Below are 22,403 nucleotides of genomic sequence, written 5' to 3'. Positions count from 1 at the left end.
ATTGGACTGGTGCAAGGTGTCCCCTATAACTAGTGGACAGCATATGCCAGGCCAACTTCTCACATTGGTGTGCAGCGGTTGGATTCAAGCTTGCCATTGTTTTACCAAATAACAAATTGAATTTCTAAAGTGAAAGCCACTTGGTACTAAAGGTACATATACATTTAAGCTTAGACTACAATAAGTTGTACTGAATTTAGGAGTTGTGTGTAGAGGGCTTAGCACACCTTGACTACAACTCAAGAAAGGGTTCAGTAGGCCACACCTAGTGTAGGTAGATACACCAGTACCACTACACTAGAAATGTCTTCAGGATCAGGAGCCCATAAGGCCCTGGAAGGACCTTCAAAGGGCCCAGTCGACAGGTATGACAATCTCACTTTTGCTGAGCTTAGGGAGATGTGCACTGCTAGACATCTGAAGACAACCAAAGGTGCCAACACTCAACGTCTCAGAGAAATTCTGCTCATTGCAGACTTCAAGCAGACTTTAGTGTCTGATGGGGTAGACAGGTTGGGTGGGCATCCCACAGAAGAGGACACCCAGGTGGTGGACTCTGATGAGGACCAGGAAGAGGACAATGAACTTGACCTGGATGAACCAGACCACTCACAACATGGAGGTGATGGCCCAAGAGGCACTCCCTCCATCCCTAATGGGAGAGTGGTGGATCCAAACAGAAGGGACAGATCCCCCTCAGAGGAATCTAACCATTCTAAGAGATACACCTCTGCCTCTTCTCAGAGAAGAGAGTCCTCCCAAGAGAGGAAAAGCAGACTGATCCAGTTTGAGCAAGCTAAGCTTCAGCTCAGGAGAGAACAGTTAGCATTAGACAGGGAGTCCCTGGAGCTTCAGAAAGCTTCAAGAAAGTGGGGTCTAGAGACCCCTGGTGGCAGTAATAATACCCCTAGAGTTAGAGAGAAAGCTCCTGACCATAGGAACCTGCATAAGATTGTGCCCCCCTATCAGACAGGGGATGACATCCATAAGTGGATCACTGCACTTGAGAGGGCCTGTAAAGTTCAGAGGGTCCCAGTAGAGCAGTGGCAGTGGCTCTCCTTTGCAGACAAAGGAAGAGACAAGCTCCTCTCTGTTAGGGAAGAGGATGCAGATGATTATTATATCTTGAGAGATGCTTTGATAGATGGGTTTGGTCTAATCACTGATCAATACAGGTTAAAGTTCAGAGATACCCAGAAAGCACAGAATCAAGATTGTGTAGACTTTGTAGATTGTGCTACCAAGGCTCTGGAAGGTTGGTTAACTGGCAGTAAAGTAAATGATTACCAAGGATTATACAATCTCATCATGAGGGAGCAGATCCTCAATAATTGTCAGAATCAGCTATTGCATCAGCACCTGGTGGACTCAGATCTGACCTCTCCCCAAGAATTGGGAAAGAAGGCAGACAAGTGGGTCAGAACCAGGATCAAGCAAAAGGTCCAGCCCTTGGGGGGTGCAACTAAAAAGGAAGATGCCCAAAACTCTGAGAAGGGTGGGGAAAAGGGAAAATACAAGCAGTCTTCAACAGGCCCCCAAAAAGCAGCATCTGATAATTCCCAATCCAACAAAGCTAAACAGCCAAGGAAGCCATGGTGTAAAATCTGTAAGCAGAAAACCCATTGGACTTCAGACTGTAACAAGGCCAAAGACTCCACAACTGCCACTCCACCTGCCCCTAAGGCATCTGTTCCCCCTAGTTCAGCTATAGGTGGTGGTACACAGAATAAGGGTATAGTAGGGTTGACCCTGGGATCTGGAGAGGACTCTGGCCTAGTCAGAACACCTACTCAGGCTGTGCTAGTTTGTGATGGGGACCTGTCCCTATTGGTGAGTTTCAGTGGTCTGGGCAAATACAAACAACAGCCTAGGATAAATGGAAGGGAGTCTCTAGCATACAGGAACACAGGGGCTAGTGTCACCATGGTGACTAAGGACCTTGTGGACCCTAGCCAGATCATACTTGGGGAAACTTACCAAGTGACCAATGCAAGCAATGTCAGTACTAACCATGCTCTGGCAGTTGCTAACTTCTCTTGGGGAGGGGTAACTGGCCTAAAGAAGGTTGTGGTGAGTGCAGACCTACCAGTAGAATGTTTGCTGTGGAATTATTTGGAGACCTCAGCATGGGCTGAGGTGGAGCTGACTACCCATGCAGCAATGCTGGATATCCCTGCGGAAGTGTTTGCCCAGACAAGGTCAAAAGCTAAGCTGACAGAAACTGAACAGGCCTTGGATCCTGGAAAAATGGACCAAGCACCTTCCAAGAGAAGGAGTAGCAGGGGTAAGGCAGTGCCTTCCCCCCAGGATCAGTCTGAAGAGACTCTTATAGCAGAAGAGGATCTGACACCTGAAGAAGGAACTGTCCCAGATGAACTTGAGCTTGATCAGGTTGAGTTCTGGGGGACAGGTGGACCTTCTAGGGCAGACTTGAGCCTGGAGCAGCAGAGCTGTCCCACTCTTGAACCCCTCAGACAGCAGGCTGCTGCTGAGGCTGCTGGGAATGCTAGTGGAACCCATAAGATATATTGGGATGATGGACGCCTTTACTCTGAGGGTCGAGACCCCAAGCCTGGTGCAGCCAGGAGGTTGGTCATACCTCAGAAGTTTAGGGGGTTTCTACTCACACTGGCCCATGATATTCCCTTAGCAGGACACCTAGGCCAAAATAAGACCTGGGACAGAATTGTCCCTCACTTTCATTGGCCTCAAATGAGTGAGGACTGTAAGAGCTTTTGTAGCTCTTACACTACCTGCCAGGCCAGTGGCAAGGCAGGTAAATCCACAAAGGCCCCCTTGATGCCACTACCTGTGGTGGGGGTTCCCTTTGAACGGGTAGGGATTGACATAGTTGGTCCCCTTGACCCACCAACAGCATCTGGGCACAGATTTATTCTGGTGGTAGTGGATCATGCCACCAGATACCCAGAAGCTATTTCCCTTAGGACCATCACAGCACCTGTGGTGGCAAGGGCCCTCCTGGGAATCTTTTCCAGGGTGGGTTTCCCTAAGGAGGTTTTGTCTGACCGAGGTACAAACTTTATGAGTAGCTACCTCAAGGCAATGTGGAAGGAGTGTGGTGTCAACTACAGGTTCACCACCCCTTATCATCCTCAATGCAATGGGCTTTTTGAGAGATTTAACAAGACCCTAAAGGGTATGATCAAAGGGCTCCCAGAGAAGCTTAGGCGAAAATGGGATGTTCTTCTGCCCTGCCTTTTCTTTGCATACAGGGAGGTGCCACAGACGGGGGTTGGTTACAGCCCTTTTGAACTTTTGTTTGGCCATCCTGTCAGAGGGCCACTCTGTCTAGTGAAGGAGGGATGGGAGTTACCTCTCAAACCCCCTAAACAGGATATTGTGGACTATGTACTTGGTCTCCGCTCCCGGATGGCTGAGTACATGAAGAAGGCGACAAAAGCCCTTGAGGCAAGTCAGGAATTGCAAAAAGCCTGGCATGACCAAAGGGCTGTACTGGTGGTGTACCAGCCAGGACAGAAGGTATGGGTGTTGGAGCCAGTGGCCCCAGCAGCCCTCCAAGATGAATGGAGTGGACCCCATACCATATTGGAAAAGAAGGGAGAGGTCACCTACTTGGTGGACCGTGGCACTCCCAGAAGTCCCCACAGGGTACTTCATGTAAACAGACTGAAACCATATGTAGACAGGGCTGACATGGGCTTGCTCATGGCAACGGATGAGGGACAGGAGGAGGAGAGTGACCCTCTCCCAGACCTGCTCTCTCACAACCCTGATGATGGGTCAGTAGATGGTGTAGCCTTGGCAGGCAGCCTCACTGCCCAGCAACAGTCTGACTACAGACAAGTTCTCCAGTCATTCAGGCATATGTTTTCACTGACTCCAAGTCAGACCACCTGGTGCACTCATGAAGTGGACACTGGGGACACTCTCCCTGTGAAGAATAATATCTACAGGCAACCTGATCAAGTCAGGGACTGCATAAGTACAGAAGTACAAAAGATGTTGGAATTGGGAGTTATTGAGCCCTCAGACAGCCCTTGGGCTAGCCCAGTAGTCCTGGTACCCAAACCTCACACCCAAGACGGCAAGAGAGAGATGAGGTTCTGTGTAGACTACAGAGGACTCAATGCCGTCACTAGGACTGATGCACATCCCATTCCCAGAGCAGATGAGCTCATAGATAAATTGGCCTCAGCCAAATATCTGAGCACATTTGATCTGACAGCTGGCTACTGGCAGATAAGGTTAACTGAATCTGCAAAAGCCAAAACTGCATTTTTTGCCCCTGGTGGGCACTATCAATTTATTGTAATTCCCTTTGGTTTGAAAAATGCACCTGCCACTTTTCAAAGGTTGGTGAACCAAGTCCTCTCAGGCCTGGATGACTTTAGTGCAGCATATCTAGATGATATTGCTGTCTTCAGCTCCACCTGGGAAGATCACCTGATCCACCTGAGGAAAGTTTTGGAAGCCCTGCAAAAGGCAGGACTCACTATCAAGGCTACTAAGTGCCAGATAGGGCAGAGTCAGGTTGTGTACCTGGGCCACCTTGTAGGTGGAGGCCAGGTTCAACCACTACAGAGCAAAATCCAGGCCATCATGGACTGGGTTGCTCCAACCACCCAGACTCAGGTCCGAGCTTTCTTAGGCCTGACTGGTTATTACAGAAGATTTGTAAAGGGATATGGATCCATTGTGACCCCCTTAAATGACTTAACCTCTAAGAGGATGCCCAAGAAAGTTCAGTGGACTGTCAGCTGTCAGAAAGCTTTTGATGACCTACTACAGGCAATGTGCTCTGCTCCAGTGCTCCGAAGCCCCAACTACTCCAAAGAATTCATAGTTCAAACTGATGCTTCTGAGGTGGAGGTAGGTGCTGTATTATCACAACTGAATGAAGAGGGCCAGGATCAACCAGTAGCTTTAATTAGCAGAAGGTTGACCCCAGAGAGAAACGTTGGTCAGCTATAGAGAGGGAGGCCTTTGCTGTGGTCTGGGCCTTGAAGAAGCTAAGGCCATACTTGTTTGGCACTCACTTCATTGTTCAAACCGACCATAAGCCCCTCCTATGGCTAAAACAGATGAAGGGTAAAAACCCCAAACTACTCAGGTGGTCCATTTCCCTACAGGGGATGGACTATATAGTGGAACATAGACCTGGGAGCAACCATGCCAATGCAGATGGCCTCTCCAGATATTTCCACTTAGAACATGAAGACTCAACTGGTCAAGGTTAGTTTGATGTCCCTGCGTTTGGGGGGGGGGGGGTTATGTAGGAGAGTGGCATCAAATGCATAGTTGCCCCCAACTTTTTGCTGATGTTTTGACTGTTTTCTGACTCTAGCCAGGCCGTGGCCCTGCTATCCAGGACCCCAGCCTATCTGCTTCCTCTCTAAACTGATGTGAGTACCCTAGGTACATCCCAATCGGATACTGAGGACACCCTATCAGCCCCTTGTAGATGGTACCCTAGGTACCCAGGGCATGGGTCCCTCAGAGGCCTACCAGGGGCTGCAGCACTTATTGTGCCACCCCTGGGACAGCCATACAAACTGATACCACCAGACCACTACTGTAGTCTGGGTAAGGTGGTGCTTGCACCCCTTACAGAGATATAGGTATCCTGTATCCCACTTAATACAACACATATATCCTCATATGTCACCCCTAAGGCAGGCCTTGCTAATTCTAAAAGGCAGGGTGCTGAGATATGTGTGAGGGGGAACCCCTACCTGAGTAGGGCCCCTCTGCAACCTTCGTAAAACTATTGCTGGGTTGTTTGTAGTGCAGCCATACCATATACTCTTAACCGCATTATAAGTAATCGCGATACGTGATAACTTGAGTGTGGCTGCACAGAACCATGTTGTGTTTGGTGTCAAACATGTAGGAATCATACCCCCAATCCAACCATGGGAGTGAGGGCATGATTCCCCCCTGCTAGAGGGACGATATGGTAAAAGCGGCAGATTTTAGACACCAATTTAAAAGTGCACACGTAGTACAAAATGGATGCTACCCTCCACCCACACGACTCTGGCTGCCTGTTGCTGGGCAGAACTCCACTGGATTCAAGCAAGCCTGGCAGAAGATGGCTGAAATGCCAGAAACCGGTCCTAGGAAGCTTGTTTCCGGTCCAGGGAAGACATGACTTGGCAGTTCGTGCTGGACTGTTCCCATGAGGCACAGGGTCAGACTGATTTGCATATGGCCATGTCTGAACTGGGGTGGCAGAGTGGGCTAAAGAACGGTGATGGATTAAACCCAGATCAGTTGACTGGGGGTGAGTGCTTGCAATGTTCAACACTCCGTCCATCATTTCCTTTGGTTTTGCTTTGTTCGCCATAAGTTGGCAGGGTATGCACAGACGTGAGTCCCTTGCTCACTTTGCCACTGGATTCAAGCAAGCCTGGCTGAAGATGGCTGAAATGCCAGAAACCGGTCCTAGAAAGCTTGTTTCCGGTCCAGGGAGGACATGACTTGGCAGTTCGTGCTGGACTGTTCCCATGAGGCACAGGGTCAGACTGATTTGCATATGGCCATGTCTGAACTGGGGTGGCAGAGTGGGCTAAAGAACGGTGATGGATTAAACCCAGATCAGTTGACTGGGGGTGAGTGCTTGCAATGTTCAACACTCCGTCCATCATTTCCTTTGGTTTTGCTTTGTTCGCCATAAGTTGGCAGGGTATGCTCAGACGTGAGTCCCTTGCTCACTTTGCCACTGGATTCAAGCAAGCCTGGCTGAAGATGGCTGAAATGCCAGAAACCGGTCCTAGGAAGCTTGTTTCCGGTCCAGGGAAGACATGACTTGGCAGTTCGTGCTGGACTGTTCCCATGATGCACAGGGTCAGACTGATTTGCATATGGCCATGTCTGAACTGGGGTGGCAGAGTGGGCTAAAGAACGGTGATGGATTAAACCCAGATCAGTTGACTGGGGGTGAGTGCTTGCAATGTTCAACACTCCGTCCTTCATTTCCTTTGGTTTTGCTTTGTTCGCCATAAGTTGGCAGGGTATGCTCAGACGTGAGTCCCTTGCTCACTTTGCCACTGGTTTCAAGCAAGCCTGGCTGAAGATGGCTGAAATGCCAGAAACCGGTCCTAGGAAGCTTGTTTCCGGTCCAGGGAAGACATGACTTGGCAGTTCGTGCTGGACTGTTCCCATGAGGCACAGGGTCAGACTGATTTGCATATGGCCATGTCTGAACAGGGGTGGCAGAGTGGGCTAAAGAACGGTGATGGATTAAACCCAGATCGGTTGACTGGGGGTGAGTGCTTGCAATGTTCAACACTCCGTCCATCATTTCCTTTGGTTTTGCTTTGTTTGCCATAAGTTGGCAGGGTATGCTCAGACGTGAGTCCCTTGCTCACTTTGCCACTGGATTCAAGCAAGCCTGGCTGAAGATGGCTGAAATGCCAGAAACCGGTGCTAGGAAGCTTGTTTCCGGTCCAGGGAAGACATGACTTGGCAGTTTGTGCTGGACTGTTCCCATGAGGTACAGGGTCAGACTGATTTGCATATGGCCATGTCTGAACTGGGGTGGCAGAGTGGGCTAAAGAACGGTGATGGATTAAACCCAGATCAGTTGACTGGGGGTGAGTGCTTGCAATGTTCAACACTCCGTCCATCATTTCCTTTGGTTTTGCTTTGGGCAGAACTCCAGCCATGGCAGCTGGACAATAGGGATCTTGTTGCAGGGAGGTGCTCCCACCTCCCAGACAGACTATGTGGATTGGAATTGGGTGGGTGCACCATAGGATGTCTTTCAGACTTGCACGTAGGCTTCTCCAGTGCCTACTTCTGCATACACCGCCTCAAACCAGTTCAGGGGCATCCTGTCCCCTGCCCGGGCGGGAAAACACACAAAGGGGAGAGGGTGTAGCCACCCTTTCCCGCCTGAACTCTCATTGGTGGGCTCTGATCTGGACACTCCCCTAATCCTTGGATAAAGGTGAATACAGGGTCCCCAGAGCCTCATATTATTCTTGGACTTTACAGACTTGAACTTCGACTTGCTGCCGCACAGCTGAATGAAGAAATCTCCCTTGGGGTAAAGGAGTTACCCCCCTACTTGGCAGGCACCTGAAACACTGCAAGTGACCCAGTTGGAACTTCGCTGCTCCTATGGACATCGATGACTCTTACCTACCTTGAGGTGGGTTTCCAAGCATCCCAGAGTCCCAGAGGCCAGTGAGTGTGCACAGCAAAACTCAGCACCGTGGACCCCGTGGGTACCGAGATCCCCAATACCCCAGGACACCGGCCACCTCTTGCACAGAACACAAACCCGACGAGTGGAGAAGTTGTGCTTTGGCCCATTATTGAGCCAATCTCTCAGCATCATCTGTGCAAAAGATCGATGTCCTAACCCGCTCCGGCGACCCGTGGGAGCATCTTTACGCACGCCAAATTGCTGCCTCCCGCGGTCCCTTGTCTCTCAACTGGTGGGCCCTGGCGGAGGTCAATCTTCACTTCCAAGAGTTCCCCTGGTTGCTCCAGGCCTGCTCTTCAGTCTCCTTGCTGGAGACCTCGCTCAGACCTTGTGGGTCTGCACCAGTAGCTGTTTTGTGATTCTTGCGTGGGTTGCGGTTGCCAAAGATTAGTGGATCCAATCCGGACGCTACCACCGCAGCGACCCAATCCTTTGTGGGACAGTAGCCCTCCAGAAGCTGGCCTTCCTTGAAGCCTCCTGGACCCCGTGGCTGACGATCCAAGCTACCCATCTTCCACCTGGAAGCACCCGACATTGAAGGGCTCTTTCTCCTGAGCCCCCTGGTCACTGTGCCGTGACCCAGACTCTGTCCCCTCTGCTTTCAGGTCCTTCTCTTCAAGATCTACATCTTCAATCTTCACGACATCGACGACGTTTCTTGCTAGCAGCAGTTCTTCACGTTTTGCCATTGAAAATCAGCCCGCGACCCGACATCGAAAACGACCTATGCACCCGGCTTCCCTGGTGTTTTTGAAGGACAAGGGTACCCCTTATGCGAACCTGGGGTGATACAATGTGGAAGAAAACAATGGTTCGGGATGGCCTAAGAAGGTCCAGTGCAAAGAGAAACCCTTAGGAGGGCGGATGATTTTGTATAGGTTCAAAGACTCATGCGGGAGAATAATACTTAATATAGAGAAGAGAAACAGGGGACAGAAAAGGTCAATATATGACACTTATTTATTGTACATAGGTTGAATTCAAGTGCTCACATATTTAGTGACAAAAAGCGTGACATGCAGGTGAGGGTGGACTCTTTAAAAAAGAACATCGCATTGGCAACAATAGAGAACAATTTTTTCTTGGTTAAATCAGTACAAAAAAGGTTCAAGTTGCGTAAGGTCGACGACGTTTCGAACTCAACTATTTGAGTTCATCTTCAGGACAAATGTGAGCATATGAACTTGAGCATATGTAAGGTTAAGTAATGGGGTTGTCGTCAATTAAGGAAGATGCAATGGTGTGCTCGTCACAGCAGTGAAAGTCTCGATAGGAACCAGTGGCTGGAGTTACAAACTTAGTCCAACCATCTCAATGTATGGAGGCGGGGTTCCGGTGCCGAAAAATTAAACTGCAGTGAATGTCTCGGAAGGAACCAGTTGCCTGGGGAAAACGGAGTGAATTACGGTTAACACGACGTAGTCCGGTGTGGTTACACGAGAGTACGGGGTAGTGCCAGAGTAAGGGGGAGACACTTACTGGAGTAAAGGACTTAGTCCAACCTGCTCAATGTATGGAGGCGGGGTTCCGGTGCCGGGAAATTAATCTGTAATGGAGGGGGAGTAAGAGATTACCGTCAGGCGGATATTAAGGCCGCGAGAGAGGGGAGGGTGAATAAGGTAATCGCCGAAGTACTTACTCATTACAGACGGCACACGGTTCAGTCAATGGGGGTCTCGCGGGGGCTGGAGCGGGCAGGTAACAGTGGTACCTCGGTACTCTCGTGGGTGTGGGCCCTTCAAAAGCTTAACTCTAAACTCTTGAACTTGAACTCCTGCTAGAAGTGTTTTTAATCTTGTAAAATTCAACCGCGACATTCTCCATAGGCTTTAATAGAGATCCCGACAGTAGCTTATACCACTGCACGCGTCTCCCGTGGGTCCCCTTCCTCACTACCTTGGGTGGTTTCACAAGGGGCCAGCGACCCTAAATGCCCTAGGCATTGTCTGTAGAATTGTCGTGGTTCTTATACCACTTTTTTAACATATGGTTTGGTCCCCCCCTGGGGCCCTATGATTCCAGTGCTATTTATTGTACCTATCAATGCTTGTTTGAATTGTATCTTTACCTCCAGCCTCCTAAAGAGACTAGTGGGATTATTCTTAGAATAAATACATATATTTTATATATATACCTGTATGGACTACTCTTGCATTTGGTTATTCAAGAGGTTATCTATGGTAAAACAATAAGCTTAACACTCCTTTAAGACTTAGCCTGAAGGCTGCTCTCCACAGCTACCACTAGGATAGCTTTCTTTAAAGGTTGTCTTTTAACCTATCACCTTAAAAGTCGAATTGGACTGGTGCAAGGTGTCCCCTATAACTAGTGGACAGCATATGCCAGGCCAACTTCTCACAATGGGTGAGTGAAATGGCGGATGATGGGCGAGTGAATGGGTGGATGGATGAGAGAAATGATGGCTGGATTGATTAATTGATAAGTGAAAGGGTGAATGAATGGATGGATGGATGAGTGAAAGGGTGGTTGTAAGTGTGGAGGAGTGAGTGAAAAGGAGCATAGATGGACAAAAGGATTGATAGATGAAAAGGGTGAATGGATGAGAGAAAGGATGAATGGATGAGGGAAAGGATGGATGAGTGATAGGGTCAATAGATAGATTAATGAGTGGATGAGTAAATGGATGAGTGGGTGGATGGGTGAAGGGTGGATAGAAGGATCGGTGGCTAAACGAAAGGGGAATGGAGAGAGAAAGGGAGGGAGTATGGATGGATGGATGAGTGAAAGCACGGATGAATGATTGGCAGAATGGATGGGCGAATTGGTGCATGGGTGAGTGAAAAGAAGAATGTAAACATGGATGAGTTATGGAATGCATGCATAAGTGGGAGGGTGGAGAACTGAAAGAAAGGATGGATGGATGAGCGAAAGGTTGAATGGGTGGACGGATGAGTGGCTGGGTGGATGAATGAGTAAGTGAAAGTATGGCTGGGTGGGTGAAAGGGTAAATGTTTGGATCAATGAGTGAATGGATGGATGCGTGGAAGAGTGGATGGATCAGTGAGTGAAAGGGAGGGCAGATGGACAAAATGATGGATAGATGAATGAAAGGGTGGATGGATGAGAGAAAGGATGGATATCGACAGTGCCTTCTTTAAGAATGCTGAAGCAAAAAGCACCTTTGTGACTTCCGTCAGTTAGTGTAACTCTCTGGGAAGCCCCCATAAGCAAAGTCAGATTCCATATTTTAAGTTCCACTAGCTGAAACACCCATAAAACGTTCCCTATAGTGGGTTCATTACAGCAATCCTCCCTTTAGTTCACCTATTGTGTGCCGCTTTACATCTCACAATGGCACTCAGATATGAGATGCTAGTAACAAAGTGTATCCGAGCAGATCTTCCTGACTGCTTCTCTCACCAAACATGCCTGCTCTGGACCATGGGTTGTAAACAAAATATCAGACTGGACAACCCAGTGCAGTAACCATATAAATAGATTATTATCATATGAAATACCACAAATACCTGCACAGTTGCTCAAAGTTGTGCGCATACCGAAAAAACGTGAAGTGCATGATTGTCTCAACCTAATATAAACTTATTTTGACTTGTACTTAAGTGGTTGTCTATTTACTTACTTTTATACCATCGCGCAACTTCCTCTGATGTGTTTGTAAAACGTATTTTGTCCCGAAGTTTTCTCCTGAATTTTGACCTTCTGTCCTGAATTTTTGTTCTGAATTTTGACCCTTTGTCCTGAACTTTAATACTTACCGTCCTGAATTTGCACCAATGCCAGTTGGTCACCCTAGATTTAAGTGCAAGTTAGAGGGGAAAATTCCACTCTTTTTTTTTTCTATACCTCTCTTATTTGTTCCACAAAGTTTTTATATAAGCTTAGCTTTCGGTTAACCAAGCAATGTCGAGCAGTGAAACAGTTAACGTAATCGATAATGGATCATGAAAGAAATTATCACAAAATGAAACCATTAACACAAGAGAATCATCTGCCTTATCTTTTTGGTGGAACATTTAGCTATTGCCTTATGCGACTACTTAGCCAGGAGTTCACGTGCTCATTTAGCTATTGCCTTATGCGACTGCTTAGCCAGGAGTTTACGTGCTTGTCTGAAACTTGTAAAGAAACAAGGCACGTTTATTTGACATCATCTATGATCTTGGACGTCTCACCGTTTGCCTGGAAACTGGAAATGTGTAACAGATATAATACGGCTGCAGTCAAAATGTTCATCAATACATCACCGCCACCTAGCGTCACTGTACAGAAGCACAGTCAAACAATCACCTAAAAGGACGTTTTAACTAAACTAACTCCTGCGGCCCTGGCGTTGTACATAAAATAATTTACTTGTTTTATGTCGTTGAACTTTTTACATTATTTGGGTAAAGTTAATACAGCATTTTTGCTGGAAGCTTATTCACTAAACCTTTCAAAATACGGCCACTCTTTATTTCCAGCTCTTGTGTCCTTCCTTTGTATCTAGGGCTCCATCAGCTGGTTTCTGACATCCTTGCGGAAGTGACGCTTGGCATTTCGCGCGCGAGTCTAGAATTGCTAACTCTGTTGGGGGGGTCTGAGGGGGAAGAAGGTTGGCGAGAGATCCCGGGGCGCTGAGGCGAGATGGAGGAGCAGAAGGAGAACCAGCCCCAGGAGGAGGAAGGCGAGCAGCCCGGTAGCCCTTCGCTGGTGAGAGCAGAGCCGAGGAGATCGGTTGAGCGAGGGAATGTGGTTGTTGTTGTCAAAAGGGGACGCAGTTGTTGTGTTTTGATCACTAGGGGTCTCTATTGGTCGCCAGTTTACTGGCCGGTTTAGGTGACTAGATTTGCAAAACGTAGGACAACCCACTGAAAACGAATTAAAGCTCTAGATCGGGAACGGCTGTACTAACGAAACGGCTTTTGGCGTGTATGGATTAGTAACCAGGTTAGCGGGCATTTTTTGACTTAGTTACGCATGGAAAATAATTACAAGCATTTGCAATGCAATAGGTCTCGCAGTTACGCGAGTTTGAGCTATTGACATTGCAAATAACAATGCCTTTTATTTTTGTTTTCGTTTTAAAAACATAAATAAAAAGTATTGTCATTTACAATGCCAATAGCTTAAATTTGCGTCACTGCGAGACCTATTGCATTGCAAATGCTTGTTTCCTATGGGAGGAATGAGTGTTGGGGAAGTCAGACTCCAAGGCTCAACAAACGGCAACATCCTGTATCTTGGAGACCAGCGCTTGTCACAAGGCTTTCAGGCGAAAATCTGAAAGTTTAGGACACTGGCAATTTGTGACAAGAATAGCTCCTTGCAGCATTGTGTCTGTTTCAAGGCGCAGTGCCTTGGGCACCATGGGTAACACCCTGAAGTCCTACACACTCACCGCTGCAGTCTTCAGCCATCCCCGAGAGTTGGGGGACACTGTCACCCCTCCGCTGTCCTGGGGCTCAAACACAACGTTTCCCAGAGAGAGGACCCTTGCCAGGATCGCCTGCATGTCCACCTGCTCCTAGAAGACAAGACAGAGGCGCTTCTGTGTTTACCAGAACGAGGAAGAACTAAGCATGAGGCACGTGGCGGAGGGCGGGACTGAGAGGCATAGCCAATAGGTCTCACCTTTGGGACCTTATAAGTGTTCAGCCATGCAACAGTTGATGTTGTTGCACCAAGGATATTGTGCTGCATAACTAAATACTTATAAGGTTCCAAAGGCGAGACCTATTGGCTATGCCAATGCTTGTGCAAACATTACCCTAGACATTGAACAGCTACAAATAAAATATATGAATACAATTCATGTAGAACACATGGGGTTTAATATCTATCCGAAAGGAATCAGTAATGTTAAAGTTGTGTAAATGTGTGTAGTTAATCCGTTGATTAGTGGATTGATTAGCATGCACTGTTCCCCAAAAAGTTTTTTAAAAAACAATTGATTCCATGATTATCTCTGGTACTGAGCTCATCTCCTCTCGAGCTGGAGAAGGGAATTGGAAATAACGCACTGTGGAACATAACACAACATAGGATGCATGTCAATGCAACGCAGTACGTTAGCATGTAAAGTACATACCGCGATAAAACATAACCTTCTGTAATACACCTAACTACCAAAACATACTATGACTTAACATGCTATACCGTGTTATAAACAGGCCATAATATAGCATACTTCTGAATAACTTAAGCTAAGAATCATATCATATGTAACATTAATAATTGAAATAAATACCACAACAAGATATGTGAAACGACATGCCATAACATGGCAAACAAAACATAACATAAAATAGCATTCTATTGCATACATTAACATAGCAATTATAATGTGTAACATAAGTAATGAAACGAAATTAAATTCATACTATAAAATACCTTACCATAGCAACAAAAACATTTTGTAACCTATCATGGCATACATGCCATAAAACAACATATACGCAACAGTATATCATATAAGCCCTTAATATACTCTAACACGTACCATACTTGCAACTGTCCATGTTATCAGCGGTCTGCGGTACACTTCATTCTTTAAACATTTTGTTTAGGGTACTTCTCTGTTCACCCATGTCCTCAACCCAAACCTCTTTAATAGTGCAGTGAGTCAAAAGTGATAGAAATTTCACCCACGGCAGAGTGCACTAGGAACGAAAACCTGTCTGGAATCATCCACTCACTGCACAGCAACTCATCTGCAAACAGCCATTTTTCTCTGGATTTTTCCCTAAAATCCAAGCAGAATCAGAAAATGTGGGTGTATAGTTTGACTTCATGTACCCTGGATTTATTTGCCATCATCCTAAAGATTCAATGTGTCTATGATTGTTGTACAACTCTGAGAGATGACAGCCAGTGCCTGTCAAATTCCCTATTAGAAAGAAAGGATATCTCAGACAAACCATAATGTATCACGCGGACTGTTTATTCACGAGGTAGGCTGAATGTACCGAATAATGTAAGCTTATTTAAGGACCAGAAACCAATCGTCAGACACCTCTGTGTGTCTTGCGAGCGCCCTATGTGATCTTGTGCTCCATAAAATCGTCTAGTTTGATCTCACACCTGGGAGAGAGAAAGCCGGATCTCTTTTAAGAGGGAGATGTCAACAGCTGACGTTCCCAGGCAGAGCCTCACAGTGAAAGCATTGAAGGTGCTGCGTGAGTTCTAGCAGAATACGAGCTTCACCTTAAAGCATCTACCGAAGCTCCAGGGGACGAGCGTACCGTAATATTGAAATAATTGCGCACCCATTGCGCCCTGCGGCCGGAGGCTCGCTTCTCTTTTCTTTTGTGGCTTTAGATTTAAAACAATCTCTTTTGGAGAAGGGAACTTACTGTCATTCAGGGAAAACCAGTGTAAAGACTGCGCAGAAGCTTTTCAAGAGCTAATAATCCACTACAAAGAGAGTGAGTAATATTTAAATTGTGAACATGATACCCCGGGATATCCGAGGATTTAAACAACGCACGGTGCAATCTAATGCAAGTGATGCGTACTTAGTACTGCTGAACACAAACAGACACTGATTAACAATACACACAAAATAGATATTTTTGCCAGAGTAAGATTGGTATGTTCCGATTAACAACCCCTTCTTATTTATATAGCGCATGACACTGTACCTTAGGCGTTTTAAGCGCTATAAATAACAGGAATAAATGAACGTATTTTGCAATGGTTTGTGTAAAAATAACTATGTTGTGGCAGAAGTTAATAAGTAACTTTATCTTGGTTGGTAGCTGTTTTAAATGTCAACTCGGAACAGAGAATCTAAAAAGCAGCAGTTTGAAATAACTATGGAAAAAGTCACCACTAACCAAGAATCCCAGCACTTTTAGTCCGTGTAGCGCCATGCTGAGTGGAGTGGGTGTTATTTCTCACAGAGGCGCTAAGAGTAAAGCGAAGTTCGAATGTACGCGCTGGCGGGCTCCTGGGTGCAGCAGGAACGGCAGCCTGGCTGCTTCTCACCCACCCCTCCAGCCCCAGCCTCTCCCCAGCTCCGCCGTTCACTGATTGACACAGGACACCTGGCACTCCGGTCACTACAGGGCGCGGGGAGGGGGGTGGGTGGTATGTAGATGGAAGGTCAGGAGGAGCTGCTGTGCGACAGTGAGCCTTTATTGGCAAAGGTGTGCTCGAGTCTTGTCCAGGGCTCTGAACAGGAGCCCACAGGGCGGGAAGCCGGGGCAGAGCTTTTCACTGAAGGTGTTCGGTCGGGGTCCTAGTGTAAGGGTGCAGATGTTATCGACACTATCTCAGTCTATCAATCTATTTCTTTACCTTCTGTATAATCGCGGCACCCGCGCTTTACTTTTAACGTTATAAGTAAAGCGCGGGTGCCGCGATTATACCAAAAGTAAAGAAAAAACAGTTTAAAGCTTTTTCTGAGCATAATACATAATGTAACATAATAAAGCCCGTACTTTACAGAAATTATTTACAAAATGAAATGTGCGCACTACGAAAATCACGAGGAGCATAATTAAACATAACAAGCATGCATTGGCAAGTGAAAGCAGGGGTGCGCGCTGCATTTGAAGTAGTTAAAGTGATCGGAGACGCGATCAAGGGAGCAGAAAGGAAACTGATTAGAAGGGAGGGGGTAGTGTGAAAACAGCGGGGAGAGAAGGGAGGGTGTAATAAAAAACAAAGGAGCCAAAGCTATAGAGAAGGGAGGGGGGAGTGGGAGCAGCTGTGCACGTGCATGTGATCTCGTGCACTCAAGGTTTAGGCCAGCCAAAAGTGTGGGTAGCACTTTGAAAATCCCACATATAAAATGTCTCTTCGAGCCTTTGGCTCATCGAGACCTAAAAAACGTTTAGTGATCCGCATTTAAACACATGGCAACTTCTAGGTGAGAAAAGGCAGAGTTAGGAAAGTGATTGGGTGTCAGCAGATCTTGATGACTTAAGTCTACATGAATACATATTATCTTTTCCTCCCAGTCAGACGAGGGTTTCATGTCACAAAACTAAAAGGGATTTGACGTGCCCCAAAGGTTAGACATCCTATCGTAGAATGACTGACGTGGCATGTCAAGCTCGGATGTTGATTTTCACTCGGAGTGACGTTGACGTGAGAAAATTCAGCACCTGTTCTGAGGTATCTGTTTTCCTGCTGTGCTGTCAAAGGAAAAGTGCTGACAGAAGCGTGGGCATGAGCAACTGTTCCAATGTGTTGCTCACCTCTCTCTCTTCTATAACTGGGACGCGAATGTGGTCTGGACTACATGTATTGCGACGCCGGGACAGATTTCCCCAAACTGTCCTCAGGTGCTAGATAATTTGCTGCGAATATAGTTGCAAATAAAGGGTATAACCCAAATAGGCCGCTGAGACCTGGATAATAGACAGTACAGTAAGGAGTGGTCCAAGAGGGATAACTTTAGCGGAAGCAAACAGTTAAGCAACACATATTAAATCCCTTAAGCTACAAAATTACATATCAACAAATCAATAGCTATTGTTTGTGTTGTGTAGGCCCAGTGAAAAAAACACTGTTGACCGCACTGGCATCAACATGTAGTAAAGTTGACATTTTGACCCCTATCAGAACGTAGGTCACTTGGGTCCTTACACAGGGGTCTTCCTCAGGACTGGGTATGGGGTACTTGAGAATGGACGAGAGAAATACTCAGATTCTATAGTGATTTCCATATGGAATAGTGAGTGAGGGGTAAAAGGGGAAACTGAATTACCATGAGCTGCCCTTTACTGGGCAGTCCAAAATGGTGTGAGTGGGCCCATAGGCTCCAACTGCAGAAAGCGAGTCGATGGCACATGAAAAAACAGGATGGACGCCATCAAACAATTTTGCAAGGAAATGTAGCTTTCATTTTACATTGCCGCTCTGGCTTACATGATTCATATGACTTACTAGATTAATGGTAAATTTTCTCCATAGGTAGGTAAATTGTTTTTGTAGAGAGAGCCAAGTTTCTTTACAGGTTCCAAGATACTCTGAAAAAATTCAAGAGAAACAAGGGGGACCTATAGTAAACCACCAAATCACAGAAAGCTCATGTGTGTTTAAGTGACTGCAGGGATTGAGAAAAATTGTTTACCTTATTTGCAAGTTCACTCAGAATTTAAAGTTAGCCCCAAGGGTGCTGATATTCTAAAAATACCCACAAATACGTACAAGCGAACATATTCCCGATTGGCTTACAAATGAAGAACGAACCAGCCATTTTTGTTGATTTACCGAAAGTCAAGGAACAATTCAGCTTTGTTACCAACAATTGCTCCCGCCATTGGATGGTGCTGGGGGTGGAGACAGCATTGGAACATGTTGAGGTACTCGAGAGAGAGAGAGAGATAGCTGCTCTCAAATTGGAAATTTCCGGTGACTCTACCTTGATGAACGCAAAGGACGCCCTTGAGCGTTTGGACAAAACTCTGAAGGACTTGGAGACAAACACCCAAATAAAGAAGTTGGACAAGCTGGTAAAGGATATTCATTATTACGACAAGAAAGGCACCTACCCCTACTTGCAAGAGGATTACTTAAAACAGGATAACCTGGGCCGCTTCTTCAACAGGGGAAGAGGAGGTTATAGAGGCCGCAGAACTTTCACTACCTTCTCTGAGTCCTCTGGTTCGAACAGTAACGACAGTGATCTAGAACAACCACGTACCATTTCAGAATATCGATATCACGATAGTTGGTACCACCCTCCGGGACCTATTCATTTTTTTTTTTTTTTTTTTAAGCGAAGGCCAATGGAGGCCACCCAGGGGCAGGAGCACCAACTGGCTACAAGGACCCCAACAGGAACAATACGGCGAAATTGGGAGAGAGGATGTATGAGAGCACAAAACCAGGTCCGCCTCCAGCCAGAAAGTCATGGGGAAATTCAGACCCGCCGACGTGTCTACAGGTGGTGAAACAGGAAAATCCCATAGTCAATATCTCCTCATACACTCTCTCAAAGAGGAAGAAATGAAGATCTTAAGCAAGGGATTACCTTTTGTGCCCACTGCCCACCCAAACCATTTTACCATCAAAGCAGAACTGCTTCGTTTCTTCAGAAAGATTCGATCACGCTATTTTTTTCAGTCAGTCTCCTACCTCTCCAACATCCTCACAGACGGGTCTTTCATGCCACCGGCACGCTCCGTGACGAATAAGGTTCTTGAGGGACACCGTGAAGGCATTGAACAACAAACAATATGTGAATCACAATGTGAGCAAAATGGAGCAAGAGGCCCCTATGCCATTAAAACAAAACGAGGACATTGTGATCAAGCCCGCGGACAAGGGCGGTATGATTGTGGTACAAGATGTCACCAAATATCAAACGGAAATCTTCAACCAACTACAGGATGGTATCGGCTATACCAACAGACCCAATGAAAGATTTGGCAAAGACCATCTTGAGAATCACCAAAGAAGGGCTGGAGCAGGGTTTTCTCTCTAACCTGGAGTTCCAATTTTTTAAAAAAAATATCTTTTTATTGCTTTATACAAAAGAAAAACAAATTGACACAGCATAAAAGACAATCGGCAAGGCACGGTCATAGTGTGAGAACACAGTGGTGACAATAGCAAAATAATATACACTACAGAAATGACAGTTTATCCCTTGAGTTAGGTCAGGGGGATAGCGGTTCCTTCTCTGAGAAATGTACCGGGGCCACACAGATCCCTCCCCTATATGCGTTCCACCCAGACCACACTGCAGGCCACTTTCTGGGGCATCCACTTGCCATATATACCATCTTTTCCAGTCCAGTCCAAAAAGCTTTATTCAACACTTTGTCATAAAAGCATTTTACATATGTATACATGATTATTCTGGAATACAGCTAAAATCTAGTAAAATATGTGACAGAGATAAATATCCTACAATAGTTATTACCACTGGAGCAGGTTACAATTAAAAAGAATTAGGAAATTGCCTTGAAAAACAAATAAAAAAGAATTGCAATAAAAAATTGTACAGTATCCTCATTTCTTTTGTTCACTTCCAGTTACCGTCTTTCCTCTGAACATACACCAGTCAAGACTTCTCTCCCAGGAGGTCAAGGTAGGCGAAGCCGACGCTCCCCACTGCCGGGCTATATCTCGTTTGGCCACCATCGTCCCCAATGTAGCCCAGGTCTTTTCCATAGTTGTTAAATCAGTGGGACCCCACATGTTTAAGAGACATCGCTTAGCCTCCGGACGAATGGTCTTATGCAGCACCTCCTCCATTACCTCATGTATCTCTCGCCAATACTGTTGTATCTGGTCCCATTCCCAAATTATGTGGATGAAGGTACCCGTGTGCTCACAACGGCGCCTGCAATCACCCCGGTCACCCCTCCCCATTGAATTAGCTGTGGCCGAGTGACATATGTTCGGTGGAGTATCTTAAGTTGGACCAATCGCAGACGTGCCGGGATTGCCCCCCCCCTGGGGTGAGGCAACCGCTTCCCGCCACTCCTCGTCGTCAAATTCTAAACCATCTCTTTCCCAACACTCTCGCATGTGTCCTAGAGGATCAGGGGTATTTTTAATCAATTTCTTGTATGTGAGGGAGATCACTTTTTGGGGTAGATAGCCGTCCAGCAAACGATCCTCCAGTGGCGATGATTCTGGGGGGTTGTGCCTTTCTGTAGGGCAGTGGTAATGGCATGTCTAATCTGCGTGTATCGGAATAATTTCGTGGTGGAGAGTTCATACTGTTGTTGAAGCGTGGCAAAGGGGACCACAGCGCCCTTAATCCATAGATCGCCCAGGCGAGATACGCCGATCAAATCCCACTTATCAAAGCCCTCAATGGACCAGAGGCTACCCAACAATTCAGAATCCCACAGAGGCGTAACCAGTGTGAGTTTCCAGTCCCAACCTAGGCTCTTATTGACCGAATGCCAAATAGCGACAGAGTGTTTGGTGGGGCCCGTGAGGGAGAGTCCCCGGGGGTTGGAATATAAGGCTCTGATAAAATTCACCCCAGGCAGTAGCCAATCGTCCATCATAAAAGCTGGGTCATCTGGGTGGCGATACGTACATTAATAGGCGCTAGGTGGGACGCTCAATAATACCTACGAATGTTGGGGAGACTAATGCCACCATCGTACCAGTTGAGGACCAATTTGTTAAGCGCTATCCTGGGCCTCCCTTCCCAGAATAGTTCTCTTTGCAACCCCTCTATTTCCCTGAAATATATTTTGTTGGGACTGGATCTGGATAATTTTGTAGAGCGTATAGTAGCCGGGGCAGTGACCTCATTTTAAATAGTGCCGCTCTGCCCAATAGCGAGAGCGGTAAGGCCTTTCAACAGGACACATCCCTCCTAAGGCGCTGCAGGGGTGGGACCAGGTTACGTTCATACCTGAGTTTAGGGTCAGCGGTAATAAAAACCCCTAGATAGCGGAAGCCATCCCTCACTGTCTGCATTGGCAATCCTTTGGCAAGGGGGGTGTTGCGCCTCCCAGTACATATATGAGCGACTTCCTCCAGTTGATTGTATAGCCCGAGTACTTGCCAAATATTGTGAAGATATCCAGCACACATATTAGAGATTTTTTGGGGGGAGGTTAAATAGAGTAGAACGTCGTCCGCATAGAGCGAGATTCGGTCCTCCCAGCCTGTCGACCACCGCATTCCACGAATAATCAGGTCCGCGCGGATCCAGGCCGCTAACGGCTCCAGGGCGAGGGAAAAGAACAGGGGGGACAAGGGGCATCCCTGTCTGGTCCCGCGGTGCAGCTGAAAAGGGTCTGATCGCTTATTATTAACTATCACCTGAGCCATAGGTGCCGAATAAAGAAGTCCAATCCATGACATGAAGACCGGTCCAAACCCCATTTTGGCAAGAACTGCAAGTAGGTATGACCACTCCATGGTATCGAAGACCATGGAGGCGTCTAGCGACACTATCACCGCAGGCTCGTCGACAGTGTCTACTCTCCCCAACACTCCGTGGACCCTGTGCAGATTGAGGGCCGTGTTGCGGTGGGGCATGAAGCCCGACTGATCTGGGTGAACCAAAGTTGTTATCACCAAGAAAGCCATGTGGCTAGGAGTTTGGCAAGAATCTTGGGTTCTGCATTCAAGAGGGAGATCAGTCTGTAGGAGGTGCATTTATTTCTGGGTTTCCCTTCCTTGTGGATGACGACAAGGGATGCCAGCCTCTGATCCGGAGGAACAACACCCACACGTCTGCTCTCCTCAAACATGGATCGGAGAAACGGGGCGAGGCCATCGGGACGCAGCTTATACAGCTCGATGGGCAGGCCATTGG

The 22,403-nt window shown here is 46.9% G+C and overlaps 1 protein-coding gene across 1 annotated transcript in view; it reads left to right on the top strand.

Annotated features, from left to right (window-relative positions):
- Positions 1 to 12,663: 12,663 nt before the first annotated feature.
- Positions 12,664 to 22,403, top strand: part of ERI1 (exoribonuclease 1) — a 116,628-nt gene continuing 106,888 nt past the window's right edge. The window contains exon 1 of the mRNA XM_085641009.1: positions 12,664 to 12,865. Coding sequence (XP_085497135.1) covers positions 12,800 to 12,865 — 66 coding nt within the window. The 5' untranslated portion in view covers positions 12,664 to 12,799. The remainder of the gene's footprint in view (positions 12,866 to 22,403) is intronic.

Source organism: Triturus cristatus, chromosome 2_2 (assembly GCF_964204655.1).
Source record: "Triturus cristatus chromosome 2_2, aTriCri1.1, whole genome shotgun sequence".
Lineage (NCBI taxonomy): Eukaryota > Metazoa > Chordata > Amphibia > Caudata > Salamandridae > Triturus > Triturus cristatus.
The sequence above is the reverse complement of the archived record's forward strand: the minus strand, read 5'-3'. Positions and strand labels throughout refer to the sequence as shown.